The 20,858-nt window shown below is 40.4% G+C and overlaps 1 protein-coding gene across 2 annotated transcripts in view; it reads right to left on the minus strand.

The window, feature by feature from the left end:
• LOC124711970 (serine protease inhibitor I/II-like) overlaps positions 1-19,838 on the minus strand; it is a 187,428-nt gene extending 167,590 nt beyond the window's left edge. For both annotated transcript variants that reach the window (XM_047242253.1, XM_047242254.1), the window contains exon 1: positions 19,748-19,838. In XM_047242253.1, coding sequence (XP_047098209.1) covers positions 19,748-19,817 — 70 coding nt within the window. In that variant the 5' untranslated portion in view covers positions 19,818-19,838. The remainder of the gene's footprint in view (positions 1-19,747) is intronic.
• Between the last annotated feature and the right edge of the window lie 1,020 nt (positions 19,839-20,858).

Raw genomic sequence — 20,858 nt, forward strand, 5'->3', positions numbered from 1 at the left:
TCTTTCTTTGGTTCACTTATAAGTTTAAAAATTTGACGCCGCCAAAGGACCATCGGCCTTAATATGTGACATAAATTTGAACTTGATACGTCTAGTCGTTCCAGAGAAAAATTGGTCTTAAGGGGACACTGTATGTCCTATGCCACCAATGTTAAATTATCGAATTTTGTAACCCATTATCTTGGAAACTTTTTAGTGCACCAATTTACAAATTTCCATAATTATTGAATGCACCTTTATAGACACACTGAATTAGAATTATTACTAAAATTGGGCTCGTTATCTCTTTTCTTCAAACACTCAATTTTTTGACAGAATTTTATAAATAAATTAATATAAAAACAGATCAACTCAGGATATTTCAATTATTCTAGTTCCATATGTGTTGAATCTCACACTTGGGGGCTGTGAAATTTTCATGTCTTTACCATCAATACTTTTTTAGAAAACGGGTCATTTATTGCAAAAATGTAGTTCATAGATACTGAGGTTTAAAACCTTTTTTTTTACAAATTCTTATACAGACTTACATGTCTGCGTTTTTTATGCACTATAATTGCCCTGGCCCGTAGTATGTGTCTTCTTCAGTGTGACAACACCTCAATGCTTGCCTCCTCCTTTTCTTTCTTGCTTCTTTTGTCATTTGCTGAGCAGCTTACTCTGCTTCACATACACGAAGCTCATACAGTTCCCATAGTCTTTTATATGTGTTCTGTCCAAATCTGACCCCTAACTTCTCCACAACATTAAGTCATTCATAGTTCCGACCATTAAAAGTTATTACAGCATAATATACTGCTACCTTTAGAGTCATAAGGCCAAAAAATACATTTTTAGGCACATGGAATCATACATCATTGAAAATTCATTCACATTCTGAGTCTACCGAAGTAAACATTTCTTTAGTAGCTCAGGATTTGTCATATCTCTGTAAATAGGATTGATTGCCTCCATTCCTACCAAAGGAAGATAATGTTTATATGTAAATTCATGTAGGGTGCCAGAAAATTCAGCTTGCCTATATTTACACCTAGTGTTTGGTGGAGGTGGGCAGAAAGCATGACATAGCTTTTCATCGGTTGATATTCGGTGAAAGCTCTTTTGATCTTCTCTAAATTGTCACAGTTATCTCTAATGGCCTTCCCATAATACTACTGTAATTCATCAATTACTTTGTCCGTTAGTCTTCCAGCACATTTTATTGTCTTGCCATCAGACAGTTCTGTGTTACCCAGCTTGGTTTTTAGGTTACGCAGACGTGTTCCCATCCTTTTCTTCACATGTCCTACACACTCAAGTTTTTGTATAGGAACACCGTATGGCTTACTGTTTTGTACTGCAATGAAAGCCTTGCTGTCTCCATCACATAATTAATTCAAATATCTGACACCTCTCTCCTTCTGCCAACGCTGGAAAATGTTAACTGCTCATTTTACCTCCATTCCTCCAGTTGTTCAGGTCTCACATATCTATTACCCGCAAATTTGTGTTTCTTGAAGTTACTTTAAAACTTAATCATTTTATGCACGCATAAAAAGCAATAGAAGTTAGCTTATTACAAAAATAGCCGATAATCACACTACTTCCAACGAAAACTAGTATCAGAAACAAAGGACTGATTTGTTTATTCGTAATGCTAACTTCTGAGACGTAGTAGCAGTCACAAAACAAAGCAATTCACAGCCTTCTAGATTGTGTAGTTCCCAAGATATGACTGCTCAACTGTGGCAGTATATGCGTAGCCACGAAATTTGACAGTCTCACGTCAACATTCAAAATATCATTTGAAGGTGTCACAACTGTCTGATTTCAATGTATTATATACCAAAATGTTCAGGAAAGTTTAACGTACATTGTAGAGTAGAAAACAGAAAATGTCAAATTTCACGTACGATTTCCCCTTAACAGTCGGACAGGCAGTGAGTCGGAGGGGTAACAAAGCGACCCTGCAAGTATTCCATTGAGGCACAGGAGCCCTAAAAATCAAGAAAAACTCAACTGAGAATGACTGCATCGGGTAATCATGCCTGCATCGTCTTTAGATGAACAGTGGTCTCTGCATTTTGATTCATGTCACTTAATTTAAAGTACAACACGACTAAGTGAAAGTAAAGTGTTCATGCACGAAAAGCTATTAGCGTAAGAAACACGCTTTTCTTGAAACGGTACCAGGCACGCCAGTTCTTTTTACACATCGCTGTTTCTGAGGGCATCTACTTGTCTAGAAAGCTGCGGACGGTTTTTTTTTTTTTTTTTTTACTAAGTAACAGTTCACATAAACTAATCAGCACATTTCGTGATAATTACAAACATTATTTCTTCTGTTGATGATTTTACAACATATCACCAATGAAATTACTTCTGCTATATCAGCATCACGCCAACGGCCTTGCCGCAGTGGTAACACCGGTTCCCGTCATACCACCAAAGTTAATGGGTGTTGGGCTTGGCTAGCAGTTGGATGGGTCATCGTCCGGGTCTGCTGTTGGAAAGCGTGGTGCTCTCAGCCCTTGTGAGGTCAATTGAGGACCTACTTGATTGAGAAGTAGCGGCTCCGGTCTCGGAAACTGACATACGGCCGGGAGAGCGGTGTGCTGACCACATGGACCTCCATATCCGCATCCGGTGACGCCTATGGGCTGAGGATGACACGGCGGCCGGTCGGTACCGTTTGGCCTTGATGGCCTGATCGGACGGATTTCATATCAGAATCACATTGGAGAGCAACTGCATGTAATTAGCTCTTCAAGTTAGCGGTGTTAAATTTATGTGTACATTTTGTGGCTTTAAGTGTTGTTATATATTACCCGTCACTTCCTGTATAGCTTGCTTAGTATACCCTGATATACCCTACCAGTATACTCTTTTATTATGCATGGGCCTGAAGATGGCATAGTGGAAAGCCGAAACTGGTAGTTAAAATAAAATAAAATAATATCTCAAGTAGACGACTGTTAGGCGAATGTCGCTCATAATTACTTGACCAGCTGGTATCCCCTGTCCATGATGGATCAAGAGAGAGACTTAATCTTCCAGTGTTTCTGCACTCGCAAATTGTTGCCCTAAGTTTCAAGATGGAAAGATTCGCAAAACGTCTAGGAATCTCTGTGAAACGAATTTCTCAGGAACTTTTCAAACAAACTACATTTTCAAAGTTTATGCTGTGGTTACGAAATCTGTAAACTGCGTGTGACACTCAGAGACTGAAAAAGGTAACGGCAACAGTAATTGAACAACTGGCTTTCCAGGGGAAAGAAATATACAGCAAATACGTTCCGACCATGAAGTACATAACCGAAAACGGCTACATAAATGGGGTACCTCATGTCACTGGTTTCGCATTAAATTACTATATGCATGATAAGATAAAGAAACGTGCCAAAACATTTTCCTTACTGAAACAGCAAGCATGTCTGTTAAGGCGGAACACCATGCCAAAAGCAAAGAAACAATGCAACACTCATGGTAAAACATGCTAGACGATTACTTGTGAGCTCATCATACATCATGGATGACCTTTTGTGTACATTGAACCCGCGTATGGGTGTTTGCGAGCGCGTATATATATATATATATATATATATATATATATATATATATGAACACACACACACACATATATATATATATATATATATATATATATATATATATATGTTCACTGCTTTTTAATTAATCATTTGAAACTTAAATTAAATATAACAACCTATTCAACAATCTATATCCTGTTTTTTTTCTAAATAATGCGACAGATTATATAGATACTGTTATAGCATTGCATGTAAAACGGAAATAGCTTTAAAATGATGCCATAATGAATCCAGCAGCAGAAATCTCAGTATATCTTTGACCATTGCTTTAAAACTTTCTTCTGCAGAAATATTGCTCTCAAAATATCCCCCTTATTCTGTCGATCATAACCTGCGATTTACAGCTTAACTGTATTGCAGGTATTAGCTGCGAACCAGGCGTGGAATTCATGGATCAGTGTAACTCCTGCAAATGCGGACCAGATGGGTTGTCAGCCTCCTGTACCGCCAACACCTGCAATAACTATTAGACAACAGGTGAGGTAGAACGTTCCCTTTCTCCTTTGTTAGATATGTGCTCTAATACTGTAGAGATAACACGTCTTACAGCATGATGTCAGCTTTTATAGTTTATCAAACTTCTCATTCAAATTTTGGTGTATACAAGTCATCATTGTGTGAAATTTCATTGCCTGTAACTACACTATTTGCTTAATAAATAACTCAAAAAACGTTTCGCACTTCAACTGCGTATCTTCGAACGTTTGTGGGATTAGACTCAGGAGAAGAGATTGAAAGAAAAAGCCTAATGAAACTGAAACACAATTTCATTACGATTTTACATCCAGGAGGGGGAATGAAATAGCAAACCATACGAAACCGAAATTTTATTTATGGGTTCTTCCGTTACTTCTTGTCAGAACAATTCCATATTTAAGGTTGAATAACAAGTATACTGCTTTTGTTCTGCTGATCAGTAGATCCGTAGAACAAAAACGGTGTACTTGTTATCATCATCATCACCATTTAAGACTGATTATGCCTTTCAGCGTTCAGTCTGGAGCATAGTCCCCCTTATAAAATTCCTCCATGATCCCCTGTTCAGTGCTAACATTGATGCCTCTTCTGATGTTAAACCTATTACTTCAAAATCATTCTTAACCGAATCCAGGTATCTTCTCCTTGGTGTACCCCGACTCCTCCTACCCTCTACTGCTGAACCCATGAGTCTCTTGGGTAACCTTGCTTCTCCCATGCGTGTAATATGACCCCACCATCTAAAACTGTTCGCCCTGACTGCTACATCTATAGAGTTCATTCCCAGTTTTTCTTTGATTTCCTCATTGTGGACACCCTCCTGCCATTGTTCCCATCTACTAGTACCTGCAATCATCCTAGCTACTTTCATATCCGTAACCTCAACCTTATTGATAAGGTAACCTGAATCCACCAGGCTTTCGCACCCATACAACAAAGTTGGTCGAAAGATTGAACGGTGCTCAGATAACTTAGTCTTGGTACTGACTTCCTTCTTGCAGAAGAGAGTAGATCGTAGCTGAGCGAATCCGTTTATATCTCTTTCCCACTGACATTACTTTCGTTGTGGAGATGTTAATCTTCGTACCATAGTCCTTACATTTCTGATCTAGCTCTGAAATATTACTTTGCAAACTTTCAATCAAATCTGCTATCACAACTAAGTCATCTGCGTATGCGAGACTGCTTATTATGTTTTCACATATCTTAATGTCACCCAGCCAGTTTATCGTTTTCAACATATGATCCATAAATAATATGAACAACAGTGGAGACAGGTTGCAGCCTTGTCTTGCCCCTGAAACTACTCTGAACCATGAACTCAATTTACCGTCAACTGTAACTGCTGCCTGACTATCTATGTAAAGACCTTTAATTGCTTGCAAAAGTTTGCCTCCTATTCCATAATCTCGTAGAACAGACAATAACTTCCTTCTAGGAACTCGGTCATATGCCTTTTCTAGATCTATAAAGCATAGCTACAATTCCCTGTTCCACTCGTAACACTTCTCCATTATTTGCCGTAAGCTAAAGATCTGGTCCTTACAACCTTTAAGAGGTCTAAACCCACACTGATTTTCATCCAATTTGTCCTCAACTAATACTCACACTTTCCTTTCAACAATACCTGAGAAGATTTTACCTACAACGCTGATTAAAGAGATACCTCTGTAGTTGTTACAATCTTTTCTGTTTCCATGTTTAAGGATTGGTTTGATTACTGCTTTCGTCCAGTCTGATGGAACCTGTCCCGACTCCCACGCCATTTCAATTATCCTGTGTAGCCATTTAAGACCTGACATTCCACTGTATTTGATGAGTTCCGACTTCATTTCATCCACCCCAGCCGCTTTATTGCACTGCAAAAATATTCAACCTTAAATACGAAATTAAAATGTAATTGTATTGGAAAATAAAACAATAATCAAAACAAAGGCAGCCTCTTCGAAAGCGCATATCTTTACACATATGTGAAATCAAAATCCGCAGCAGCGTTCGAACGCCAGCGCCGTGGTATACGCTAGTTAGGATACCAATCTTTCCTGCTGTTGAGTGACAACGACCTCCCGGTCTAAGCGAGGAGTGGCCCTTCAAGGCTTATTGTCAGAGTCCACCCAAAGCACACTGTTCCGTTCGCTATTGGAGACCTAGCGAGCCCTGCTCAATGGCACTTTTGCTTCATTACACAGATGGATGTACATAGCAATTTCGCGTGGTCAAAAGAATATTGAGAAAGAGTTTTCCAAACTACACGGTCCACTCACATTAATGCGATCACCGCCTATGTTCGACGTCAGCGTGCAATAATCCCTCACAGACCGCAGGTGGCAGCAATAGCATAGGAGGGTGCATAAACCATGTTGAGGCGGGGGGAGGAAGACAGAGCGATCGTTGCCGTAATGCGAAAACGGAATGATTTATCTGACGTCCTAAAGGGTGTGATCAGTGGCTTTCGGGTCAAGAATGGAAGCATTTCCGTAGTGCGCACACCGCTCGCGTGCCACCGTGGTTGAAGTATGCCAAGCGCGCGGCATTAGCCGAGCGGTCTGGGCGCTGCAGTCATGGACTGTGCTGCTGGTCCCGGCGGAGGTTAGAGTCCTCCCTCGGGCATGGGTGTGTGTGTTTGTCCTTAGGATAATTTAGGTTAATTAGTGTGTAAACTTAGGGACTTATGACTTCAGCAGTTAAGTCCCATTGGATTTCACACACATTTTAAAGTATGCCAAGCATGGTAAAATGACTCTATCCAAAACGGGGCCGAAGGCAAGTGTGGTGCACCACGAGCCATAGATAGCAGGGGTGAACGACGGCTGCAGAGATGTCTACGGGTAAACAGACGTGCGTCTGTTGAGCAACTGACCACTCAGATGAACCTAGGGGCTAGAGTAATTATGGTGTACGACCGTTTAGCGAACGTTGTTGCGTACGGGCCTCTACAGTAGGCGGCTGGTTCATGTACCCTTGCTGACTGCTACTCATTGGCGACTGAGGACGGAATTAGCTCGCCAGTACTGAAATTGGTCTGAGAGCCGACAGGTGGCCTTTTCAGGTGATTCAAGTTTTGTGCTCCATTTGACAGATGGCCGTTGGCGTGCACTGCGTGAAATAGACATTTATCTTTGTGTACAGCTATAAACTGGTGCAGCATGTAAACGCGTGTAGCTGGAATACTTATTCAGATCACACTGTGAAGAACTTCTGGAGCGCAACTGAAGCCAAAGTGAGGCAATATGTGAGGGGTAGCCGTGCAGTCTATAGCGCCTTGCCACATTTCGCGCGGCAACCCCTGTCGGAGGTTCGAGTCCTCCCTCGGGCATGGGTTGTGTGTGTTGTCCTTAGCCTAAATTAGTTTAAGTTGGATTAAGTAGTGTGTAAGCCTAGGGACCGATGACCTTAGCAGTTTGGTCCCATAGGAACTTACCACAAATTTCCAAAAATTTGAGGCAATAAAAATACTCGCGCAACTAAAAATGAAGATCGGTATTAAAATGAAAATTAGAAAATTATGAAAGATGTCGTCTCATGTTGTTGTTGTGGTCTTCAGTACAGAGACTGGTTTGATGCAGCTCTCCATGCTACTCTATCCTGTGCAAGCTTCTTCATCTCCCAGTACCTACTGCAACCTACATCCTTCTGAATCTGTTTAGTGTATTCATCTCTTGGTCTCCCTCTACGCTGCCCTCCAAAACCAAATTGGTGATCCCTTGATACCTCAGAATATGCCCTACCAACCTATCCCTTCTTCTAGTCAAGTTGTGCCACAAATTTCTTTTCTCTCCAATTCTATTCAATACCTCCCCATTAGTTATGTGATCTACCCATCTAATCTTCAGCATTCTTCTGTAACAGCACATTTCAAAAGCTTCTATTCTCTTCTTGTCTAAACTATTTATCGTCCACGTTTCACTTCCATACATGGCTACACTCCATACAAATACTTTCAGAAACGACTTCCTGGCACTTAAATCTATACTCGATGTTAACAAATTTATATTCTTCAGAAACGCTTTCCTTGCCATTGCCAGTCTACATTTTATATCCTCTCTACTTCGATCATCATCAGTTATTTTGCTCCCCAAGTGGCAAAACTCATTTACTACTTTAAGCGTTTCATTTCCTTATCTAATTCCTGCAGCATCACCCGATTTAATTCGACTGCATTCCATTATCCTCGTTTTGCTTTTGTTGATGTTCATCTTATATCCTCCTATCAAGACACTGTCAGCTGCTCTTCCACGTGCTTTGCTGTCTCTGACAGAATTATTATTTCATCGGCGAACCTTAAAGTTTTTATTTCTTCTCCATGGATTTTAATTCCCACTCCGAATTTTTCTTTTGTTTCCTTTACTGCTTGCTCAAAATACAGATTGAATAACATCGGGGATAGGCTACAACACTGTCTCACTCCCTTCCCAATCAATGCTTCCCTTTCATGCCCCTCGACTCCTATAACTGCCATCTGGTTTCTGTACAAATTGTAAATAGCCTTTCGCTCCCTATATTTTACTCCTGCCACCTTCAGAATTTGAAAGAGAGTATTCCAGTCAACATTGTCAAATGCTTTCTCTAAGTCTACAAATGCTAGATACGTAGGTTTGCCTTTCCTTAACCTATTTTCTTAGATAAGTCGTAGGGTCAGTACTGCTTCACGTGTTCCAACATTGTCTCATATGACTTGTAAATACGCTCGGAATTGTAGGAAACGCAAATCAGAGAGAATCTCCCGTCGAAAGTAATCCAAAAAGTCTAAAAAGTCCAGTGCAGAGCGAATGCTAGAGGTACAGCAGTTTCAAGTAGGAAACGAAGAAACGTTGCAAAGCGACTACGTTGCTGTTCTAGGCTGTAACCATTGTACTCCTCTGTGTAACTACTATATTAAAGAGACTGACAAATAAATTACTTATTAATACGAAACACTAGTTATGATTTCATCTGAACGTTTTCTCGAAAAATCTACCCTGCGGGCCCCAACTGCGCACACAGTGATTTTTTTTTCAGTAGTTTATACGAACTGTTCATACTAACTGCGATTGCAAATAATTATTATTATAGCAAAGGTTGCTGATTCTCTGTGGATACAATGTTCTCTCAGTAGACTACTCTGTTTCTTTTGCTTAAGCCTCGGACTGAATCATTCTGCCGTTCACTCTACAGTGGTTTGCACAGTGTAAATGTAGGTTCAAATTCCATGCAAGATAATAAGGACTGCACGCTGTGTAACATACTGATGTAATGAAAGGTGCATAAGACAAATCTTTCTATAAAAAAAACAATTATCGGGAGCCGCACTTTAGAACAAGTGGCTATATTAATTGAAGATAAATACAGATAGTTGCGACCAGTCACTCTGTGTGTTTTTGTAAACGAATTTTCGAGACTTTTCAGACCCATCTTCGTATGAGGCATTGGCCTTGTGTGTTAGTTATACGGAGAGTATTGTCGAAGAACGAATATCTTTGCTTACTGCCGCAGTAAGTAAGGAAATACGTTTTTCGAAACAACTTTCCAGGTAACTTTCACTCGTGCCAATAAACTTAAGTGTTTCCTATGTCCTTGTCAAATATCACATTCCCTGCTTCGCATCACGAAAATAAATGTGAAGCTTCTACATGTCTCATCTGAAGATGAGTATGAAAAGGCTTGAAAAGGCATGTTAACCGACATTGTTTTCTTCCTGTGACTGAGAAATTAGCAGCACATGAGAAAGTGGAATAAATCCGTTCCAGTACCGCTGAAATGTTACGTTACAAGAAACGTATTGATATTATTTTTCTTTAAACAGCAGGCATTGTTCTTTTTTTGTCTACAGGGTGCCTTCCAGTATCAGCCAACTGGTGACGAAGTTCCTCATGTTATAATACTTTTGATGGCTGAAAAATACTAATATCTCCAGACGTTCTTGAGGCAGTACAAGGACAACATACGGCTTCCTAGTGTTCCATCTGCACCGAAATTCTTATCACTTAAATTTGAACTTCGTGTGTAACGTTTGGCATATAACAATAAAGAACTAATAATATATTTTTTCTTATTTCTTTATAAAATGCATTTTATAAAAAACTTTACGGCTGTTTAACATCACTTTATGGAAGAGTTAGACAGTAATATCTATTTTCTGTAGTTGTACTTTCTGGAAAAGGTCCCCAAAATATATATTGAACATGTGTGATCTGTTTTAAAGAAGATAAATTAAGCTGTAGTTTGCCAGGTTTAATGAATAAAGAAAGTGTTTCACAACAACAGGTAAGCAGACAACCACACAATTGTCGCCTCACTTTCACATGGATTGAACTCCACGCCATTGTTGACATACGTAGCGAAAACGAGCCAACACACTGCGAACTGAAAACGAAGTAGGTGGTCCGAGTAGCATCCGTCGATTATGCACTTGGCGAACGGCGTTTCGAATAAAGCAGCAAGGATTATACAACACTGGAAAATGGAAAGTGTTAACACCAGGAAGCAACAGTCCGATTTTTATCAAACTTTGTACAGAAGTTCTTTATATAAAGGGTACTAAACGATTAAACTTTTAGTCCATTCGATACTGATGTCAGTTTCAGAATGAGGTTCGAATGTACCCTTTTACTCGTTGTAACATGGAAGGAAACATCCTCAGTGTGTCAACTTCAGGGATTTCTTGCAATGCCAGAAACATGAAGATTGCTGGTTGGAGTCTTGAGTGAAAAGTATATGTGTTCCCATAGCAACCTAGACGTGCACCATGGGTGACAAACTGGGGAATGAGACAGTTAGTCAAACATTGGTATGCGTTTGTGGTATGAACTGCATTCTTGCAATATACTCCTCAAAAATCAAAAATGATATCCGAGTCATAAAGCATATGGCAACAGGCTTTACCAGTCTCGCTACATAGAGGATGTTAGTAGGGTAAGTGCAGATATATCTGTTCATGAGTGAGGACAGTGTGCTGAATATTACATCAGCCTTTCTAATTTGTAGCTATTACGACAATTATGTTTTTAGGTCGGTTAGTACCTCCAAATACACTTGGCACAAGCAAGCCATTAATGTTCATTTCCCCTGGGCAGTAGCCCAGTTATTGAAGCGTGGACACATGGACCCCAAATGGATACACTATACTGGCAGGCACAGTCCTTTACGCTGCATAGTTAAAACTGTGCAGAAAACTTCAGGTAGTGAATTATGTGACGTGTTTGTGTAAAAACTGATAGATGCAGTGAAAATACAATTGACACCCTGCAGTGGGCACATATTAAGATACCAATGATCGCAATATCTGTGCCTAAACCTCTAACACTATGCATTGGCCAACATTCAGCCTCCCTTCAACAATCACCAAATCAGCCCTTTTGTCATTTGCAATAGCTCCCCACATAATTGCTTCGCGAGCTGCAGAGGTATGGGTTATGAGAAACACGGAACATTTTTGCTATTCATCAGGTCGTCTCTGGATACGTTAGCATCGATGTGACCGCCGTAAACAGAGGTAAGTCTCTTCGCTGAGCAGCACAGAATTACATTACGTACCCCAGTTGACTCTGCCTCCAAACCTTGCAAGTATCTTTGGTCTGTTGTACAGTGTCAGCCATAAACAATGCACAACTCGGCATCGCAAGCCAGGGTCCACTAGTATGTTCCCGACAAAGAGTAACCTCTGCCCAGACTTCAACTGTAGTCATCCGTCTATTCGTGTGATCCAGCCGACAGTCCTACGATGTTCTTGTGGCGCAGTTTTCTGGAAGGATACTGGCTTACTCATTCGGCCACACGGTCATCTTCAGTCAACCTCGTCACCACTCGTTCCGCAGACGTGGAATAACCACTGCATCTGAACCATAGAAATCGGTACTGGATCTTCTTTTTGTCATATATAAACGCTCTTCTGTCGTGCAAGAAAGAGTCAGATATAGTTCCCTTTCTTAATGATCCAAGTATTATAATCAAGCCTTATAGAGTAAATTCAATACTTGGAAAGTTAAATAGCATTTTTTCGAAAAAGAATAACTGATTCACTGCAAATGGACTGTTACTGAATTTAGATAAAACACAATACATGGAATACAGTACTGCAGAACGCCTGACAACACTATCAGAGTCAATGGAGGAGGGTAAAACAATAAATGAAACAGAATATCATTAACTCTTAGGTGTTTATATTGATAATAACCTGACCCAGATTTCACACGTTACCAATCTTCTTCAGTTCCTAAGTTCTGCAACTTTTGTCTTACGAATAATATCAGTACGTCACACACTAAAGTCTCGAGAGGTCTTATTCTACAGCACTGCGTCATTGAGGAAAAGAGTCTTTCTTGCACAGAATAATAAGAATGATAAGGATAACATGTGGGTACCCTAGCACTTCTTGTACATAACTTTTTAAACAGTCAGCCATACTGAAAACAGCCTCACATTCCATTATGAGCTTCGTTGCCAACCTCCAGTCACAGTTTAAAATAACAGAACCATTCACAAGCCTAATACCAGAAGCATAAATTATCTACACTATACGTGGTGTCCACTGTAGAACCTCTTGTACACATCTCTTTAAACAGTTGCGCATATGACAACAGCCTCACAGTCCATTTACTATCTTATGAAGTTTTTATACCAGCTGTCAATCACGGATTGAAAACAACAGTAACATTAATAAGTATAATAGCAAAAGAAGAAATGATTAACATTATCTAGTAGAAAATGTTGTAGGCAGCTGTTTAATCTGTCTGGGATACTGACAACAGCCTCACATTACATTTACTACATAATGAAGCTTTCTGTCAACAATCAATAACAGTTTGAAAACGACAGTTAACATTCGTAAGCATAATGCCAGAAGGAGAAATGGTTTACACTATCTACCACTCATTCTTAGTGAGGCCCGGAAAAGTTTGAGATAGTACGCTATAAAAATCGTAGGCCCCGACTGAGTAATGTAAAGACTTTAATGGATAATAAAAATGTAGAACAGATGGTATTCAATGGGGACAAGAGTGAGACATTGAGCATATCTAAGTTTAAAACACTGTATGCATTTAGAAAAACTTAAGTAATATACACGGTCAGTATGTCGGCATATTAGTCGCTGAGAAGATGTACTGATTAGTTTCACATAATAAGTAGATGTTGAATTTATGGTCCACGGAACGTGCAAGAGAACTAACATACAATATAAGAGATATCAGCATTGTTCAATGAGAAAATGAACGCACTGAACTCAGAGGGAAACCAGAGAGCACATTTTTCTGTGAGCATCTCTCGGTACCGCAGGCGAGATACTTACCTCTCAGGTGCAGTAGGTGTCAGACTATACTAGAGCACTATTGGAGAAATTCAGCTGTTTCGTTTTGAAAAGTAAAATACGTAAGTAATGATATCAAATACTTCGATAAATCAAGCAGTACTAGAAGTTGAATATGTATCCAAACAGGGCTTGCCTGATATGTTGATGATTTTGGCTAAAGCGGTAGCTGCGCAATGGCGTTTAGAGAAAATAAGGTTCTAATTGTCAGCTGTGTGTTCCAGCATCTTTGATACTTATCAGCCTTTAATTGCGTAGTGGTTTTCAGTTATTGTTCCTGAGAGTAGATCAAATTAACCTTTGCTCTCCCAGCAATGTATGTATTTCTAAAGAGAGGGAAATTTAAGTACTAATCTGAAAACAACGATTGTTGATATAAGTGTAGGTGTAATAGTACTAAAGCAGTATAAGTTTTCACTTTGGTCCGTTTGCCACAGACGGCGTGGAGAAGACGGAGGAAGCAAAAGAAATTAGCTTCTAAAATAACATGAATTACTTTGAAAGACAGGAAAAAGTGATAATGGAGAGGAGGAAAAATGAGAAAAGAGAGAATGAAAGAGGATTTCTATCGCGGAATGTGACAACGTTTCTCTTTTGATGTCATGCTGGTAATTTACTTTAATGAGAGTAGAATGTGTTTCAGCATTTTGTAAAACACGAATATTGATGAATCATATGCAAACTGAGCAGGAACGGCGTTGAAATGATTCCAGCATCTTTACTTTTTTGTACCGTTCTCCCTATTTCTTTTAGACTCCACCACAGTGAGGGCCATATTTTGGCCACCTTCAGAAACCGTACGTCTTAAGCAGAATATAGTGTCAAACTCTATACGTCACACTCCTCTAGAATTTATGAATCGCTATCTCCCGTGTACCATTTAAACCGAGTCCTGTATTGTAATTAAGATTGGATGTGTGGTGTCACCGCCAGACACCACACTTGCTAGGTGGTAGTTTTAAATCGGCCGCGGTCCATTAGTACATGTCTAACCCGCGTGTCGCCACTGTGTGATCGCAGACCGAGCGCCACCACAAGGCAGGTCTCGAGATACGGAATAGCACTCGCCCCAGTTGTACGGACGACTTTGCTAGCGACTACACTGACGAAGCCTCGCTCCTTTGCCGAGCAGATAGTTAGAATAGCTTACAGCTAAGTCTATGGCTACGACCTAGCAAGGCGCCAATAGCCTTACATAGCAATTGATACTTATCGTATAAAGCATGTCTCATCAAGAACGATGTATACAACAAGGATGGATTAAAGTTAAGTATTCCAAAAGCTACGTACTTTTCTTTATAGCATTCATTACGTATCCTGTTTCAGACCTCACGCCATCCTTCGTGTGTTTATAGCGTGCATTGCGGTCCTCTCAAATCACACTGTGTCAGCACTTCTGTCGGCACATCAGGATGGTATATATTTATTAAAGGAGACGCGTTGAGGAGACAGAATGCTGAGGGACTGTTGGGGACGTATTCTTAATGATCATACAATTTGTGGCATTATCAAACAGGCAAATAGTGGCTAATCATAAAACTAATAACAAGGATAGTTTGGTTGCACTTGAATTTTTATTTGATGTGAAACAGGTCTCTGTTACTACTAAAAACTTAAATGGTTATTTATATTTATATTTGTTGGGAAGACCATACAGAGAGATAACGTGATGATGTTGCAGACCTGAAGGGGTGATGAAGAAGGGTAAATGTACCAATTTGAAGTAAGGGACCCAAGTCGAAAGCTATAAGCGAAAATCGTTCAGCTACTTCTGACAGTGGAATACTTGTACTGGCACTGTTGTTGGTTAGACTGTAGAGTAGGCAACTTCCGGAGGTGGTATTACGAACCAAAACAAGAAAAATAATGTCTCTGAAATGCAGACGAATCATAACAGCTATGAGCACTTGTTCATCCTCTCAACTGTGAAACACATCTCTTCCACAGAACAAGTGTCCATAGCTCTTAAGGTATTCATTTTAGAGCCCATATTTACTGGACTTTTTCTTCTTGTTTTGGTCCATACTACCTAATCAAAAAGTATGGAAACCAAAGAGCTTGCAGCAGAAGAAATATGTTTTGCAGTATCGTTGATGTACAAGTGCTCATAGCTGTTAAGGTATCCATTTTATTGATCATGTTCACTAGACGTTTTTCTTGTTGCAGTCCATACTACTCCTCTGAAAGCTGCCCACCGCACAGTCGTAGCAACAACAGTACCGGTGCGTGTATTCCTTTGCCAGAGGTATCTAAAAGATTTTCTTTATAACTTTCGACCCATTCGATTCCGGAGCAGGCCGCTGATCTCAAATTGATACATACCCTTTCTCGTCACCTCTGAAAGTCTGTAACATGATCACGAACGCAACTCGTATATAACATTTGTAAATGTCTAGAGTAATGTGCACACTGCACACCAATAAAATTACAGCACGAGAAAGGACGGAATTAACGAAATTTTACTGTGCGAATACAGCAGCACTAGGAAGAATTGGTTACTGTATTTGTAGGTGGTTTCTGAGTATACGGGGTAACAAATTTAGCACACAGATCTGCCACTTCTGTCGGCAACAACGGCCCTAATCCTGCTGGAAATTGCGTCGAACTGCGCTTGAATGACGTATGGGTACCTCATTACATGCAGCGTGAACTGTACGGCAAAATTCATCATTAGTAGCGGCTGGTAAGTGATGGATTTCCAGTCTCTTGGCAGTCCATGAACAGATGTTTTCAATGGACGAGATATTAGGTGATCGTGTCGACCAGGTCAATAGTGGAACACTCCGTGTCTGAAGTAGATCAGAATGGCACAAGCAACATGCAGTCTTATGGTATCTTGTTGGAAGGTAACGTCACTGTGAACTCGAAGATATAGCAGCCACGTGGCGTAACACGTCAGAAATGTAATGGCTTATATCCAAATTACCGGCTGTGCGGACAACAGGTGACCGAACTGTGTGCAAGTTGGTATCCCATGCCTCCACTCCAAGTGCTGAGGCCCATGTGACGGTGACAAATGCAACAGCAAAGTGCAACGGCGCGGTTATATGTTCGTCCTCAGAAAACAGTTCCACTCTTCTTGCGGTGATTTCTTATTCTCCAGTCCAGTCCACACACCTGGCCTGTTAAAAAAAGGCGTAATTTTCTTCGCCTAGATAATGGTGTAGCGGAAACCAACCACCCTACACGACTCTACAGGTGTTGAATCAGTAGTTTTGAAAACGGCATAAGTGAGCAACACCTAACGTCTGGAAAATTAAAAACAATCTCTTTGCCGAAAAATTATCAGTGCTAGAGACGCAACTTGTTTTCGTAATTACTTGTTGTCAACAACATATTCTACGAAATTTATTCAAGACATAATTCCTAGTCCTATTTTAATTGCAAGCACGAACATAAGAAGAACTGCAACACCATAAGATGACTATTCTTCCAAATCTTTATTTTTTACAATTTCTTCAACAAATAAAAATAATAATAAACAATGGCACTGATGCCCTTTTCAAAACTTAAGGTAATGAAAATATCTTAGAACAAACATAACACAGCTTAAACTATTTTAATTTTACAAAACTGAGCAACAGTACGATAACGGCACTTTCTAAGATATATTAACATACAAAGTGCATCTTTGTGCAACATTTTATTGCATAAGGTTTGACATAACGCCTTTTAATTTGCTTTTTCTCCGTCCTTTGTTGGCCACTTACAGAGCTCCTCATAGAAGGATATAATATGTTCTCCCGGAATATACTGCTGCAGATTTTTGATGTCCTCCACTTTCTTAGAGTTATTTGGACAAATAGAGAATAACATGTTTTCACATTTTGCCAATTTAAAACTGTGAGATCAAAATCTGTCAATATAATCATAAGTTTTCGACACTCTCTTATTGTGCTTGAAGCATTAACACATGTAGTATTTTGATATGCGGAACTATTCTTTTTGTTCTTTAGGATATGCCTCCCTAAAGATTCAGCAGACAAAAACTTTGTCTTATAAAATTTATTCCACTAGTTTTTGAAATAAACTGAAAAAAATTCCGTGTGAATACGCTTGTAAACTTACAACTTGAACTAACCTCCATCTACATTTTTGCACGCTCTGTAGCTTTGTATAAACAATCATTTCGTTTCAAGTGTCTCTATAACGCCAAAATTACAATCGTAGGGGAGGAACTAATGACCCTATACTGGGTAGTATGGGTTAACTTTGTCAAAGCGTCCAGAGCAAAAAAGCGATCTTAGGAATCAGATAAGTATGAGAGAGGACAACTCACTCTCTCACCTGTTTTTTGTATATGGAAAATTAGTAAAGATTTTGTTACACTCTTATGCACCTCTAGCGAGACTGTAGAAAATTAATGGCCTGAGTAGACATTGATGGAGTCTGGTAGGGCGCTAAAAACATGAGGTACTTTTATGGTTCTTAGTTCGCAGAAACGGCATGTTGGAAGCTGAAAGCATTTGGCGGTGAGCCCATCCCTCAGAAAATCTTGCCAGATAGGCCCACAGTCGTAAAGGGCATACAGAGCAGCCCCTAGTCAAGACAGGTCTCCAGCAGGACACTGCCGCTATATCTGCATTGGCGTCAGCCAAAGTCTGGGCTGGGGGCGACAGACTGAAGGGACATGTCTACACAGTAGAGTCGTAAACTGGGCATTGTGTGCAGAGCCATGCGTAATAAAAATTCACAATTTTTCGTGTTCAGCGATACTGCAAATAGGCCTGTGACTCACTTCCATCAGCTGACCCGGTTGTATAAGAAACTCCGGCGTCTGATAAACATTTAGAGATGGAATCTTTATTACATCTCATAGCTAGGACTAATATGCTCCAAGGCACAGGTGATTTAGATAAAGATCTTTAAGATTGTATCTGTTTGCTTGTTTTCGCGGGAAGTGACGCGACTTTGGAGAAAAACATGTGTGTCGCATTACGAATAAAGAGTGTTGATTCACAGTTCAACCACCTGCAGTTTCACTACACTGTAAACGCGGAGGGAGTGCTAAACGTTCCATAACTTGCCAACACTCTTGTATATATTCCGAAAGCGATTCACCCAAAGTACTCAGTTACAGTGGTGAAAAAAAAACTTGGAAACACTAAGAGCACAACACATTGTCATGCCTAATACGGTGTAGGAAAACCGTTGGCATTCAAAACAGCTTCCAGTTGTCTCGGAATGGATAAATACAAGTCCTGTAAGATTTTCAAAGGAATCTTATCCCGTTCTTTCTGCAAAAAAATTGAAAAGTCCAGGTAACCACAATGGAGGTGGGTAGCGATCATGCAGACTTCTCTCCCAAGCAGGGACATAGGGGGTTGTCGTGTATCCCTAGAGTAACATTTAAAGCCGGTTCTTGAAACTTTGTTAATAGAATTTTTCGTAATAGTTTATGTGTGTCTTAAAGAGTCTGCCATTTCAGTTCCTTCAGTATCCTTGTGACACTCTCCCAGGGGTTAAACAAACCTGTGGCCACTCGTGCTGCCCTTCTCTGTATACGTTCAATATCTCCTGCTGCGTGTCCCACGCACTTGACCAATATTCTGGGATAGGTCGCATGAGTCATTTGTAAGCAATCTGCTTTGTAGACTGATTGCACTTTCCCAGTATTTTACCAATAAAGCCATCTCTGCCACCTGCTTTACCCACGACTGAACCTATGTGATCATTCCATTTCATATCCCTAAAAAATGTTACATCTAGGTATTTGTATGAGTTGGTCGATTCCAACAGTGACTCATTGATATTATAGTCGGAGGATACTATCTTTTTTCGTTTAGTGAAGTGCAGAATTTTACATTTCTGAACATGTAGAGCAAGTTGCCAATCTCTTTGCCGTCTTGAAATCTTAGCAAGATCTGACTTCTCTCAGATAGTATTTCACTATAGATAACAGCATCATTTGCAAAAAGCTTGATTTAAATATTAATATTGACTGCATTGTCGTTGATATACAACATGAACAGCAAGGGACCAACACAATTCCTTGGGGCACATCTACATCTATATCTGATAATGACTCTCTATCCAAGATAACATGCTATGTCCTCCCTACCAAAAGGTTCTTAATCGAGTCACAAATTTCGCTTGATAACCAATATTTGACAAAGAGTAGTTGTACGTTGTGCAAAGGATGTTAGGGACGCCACAGGAATACAGCAGTGTTCTGCATTTGACAAAGAGTAGTTGGACGTTGTACAAAGGATGTTAGGGACGTGACAGGAATACAGCAGTGTTCTGCACCGGCTACCTGGTTTTACAGCTGCGTATTTTTAATGATATATCTCTAACATCATGCTTTCATTAGATAAAAGCAACATCAAGAGGAAAGCACAAGCCCGGACTAATTTTCCGCTGCTTTTACAGATAATACCTTAAGCTGCAAACTCACCCTGATCCGCCCGGACCACGAGGTCTAGTAGGATCAGCGCTGCACAGACAGTGGCTGGTGCGCGTTTCATGCTGACTGTGGTTCAGCCACGTAGCACGCGGACTGTCGGAGCTGCATCAGCGCACTGGCGCCTCAGATATCGAACCGGCGCCCCCTCCACGGCGCCGTACGTATGGTGGATAGGGCCCGGGTTACCCCTAGTAAACTTTCATCCTAGAAATTCATCGCTGTGTTCCAAATGTGTCTGTCATTTGTCTTTATAGCTCGACTCATTTGATCGATCACTTCTGGTGCCTCGAGTCTTTTTAACATTGGAAACGCACACTCAAATGCCCGACAGACTTCACAATTCCACAAGGCAGTAATTTTTGTCTAAGGAATTTGCTAGGACAAACAATGGGCTATCTAAAGGACCGCCTGAAGAATCTTTGTCCCACATTCGCTTTTGTCAATTCAGCATCACGATAGATCGATACAGACTCATCTTTTTTTCTAAGTAGGTACTTCCATACTTGACGTAGGATGAATATACGTGAAAGAGAGTGGTGATTCCGATGAATCAATTTTTTGTGTATGCACAGTAGTCAAAAAAACCCAAGGTTCACAAAATTGCCAGCATAATTTTCCTCGGATATAACTATTCTTGATACAAATTATCTTAACAAGTTCTCCATTAGCAGTTGGGCCGTAGCAAGGCGATGGCGAAATAGTCCACCCCCTCAAGAGCGCCGGCCGAAGTGGCCGTGCGGTTAAAGGCGCTGCAGTCTGGAACCGCAAGACCGCTACGGTCGCAGGTTCGAATCCTGCCTCGGGCATGGATGTTTGTGATGTCCTTAGGTTAGTTAGGTTTAACTAGTTCTAAGTTCTAGGGGACTAATGACCTCAGCAGTTGAGTCCCATAGTGCTCAGAGCCATTTGAACCATTTTGAACCTCAAGAGCGCTATCAATAGAGTTCTTCCAGGTACTTCGTTAAGGTTCTGTAGGATGCCAAAAGTCGACGAGTGGATGGTGAAGCAGACACCCTGTTTGACTGTGCTATAAATTTCTGCCGCCTGAGGACGAGCAGTACTCAAGCCAGTACTGCTGCTCCTCCCAAGTTTTGGTGGTACT

This window comes from Schistocerca piceifrons, chromosome 8 (genome assembly GCF_021461385.2).
Source record: "Schistocerca piceifrons isolate TAMUIC-IGC-003096 chromosome 8, iqSchPice1.1, whole genome shotgun sequence".
Taxonomy (NCBI): Eukaryota; Metazoa; Arthropoda; class Insecta; order Orthoptera; family Acrididae; genus Schistocerca; species Schistocerca piceifrons.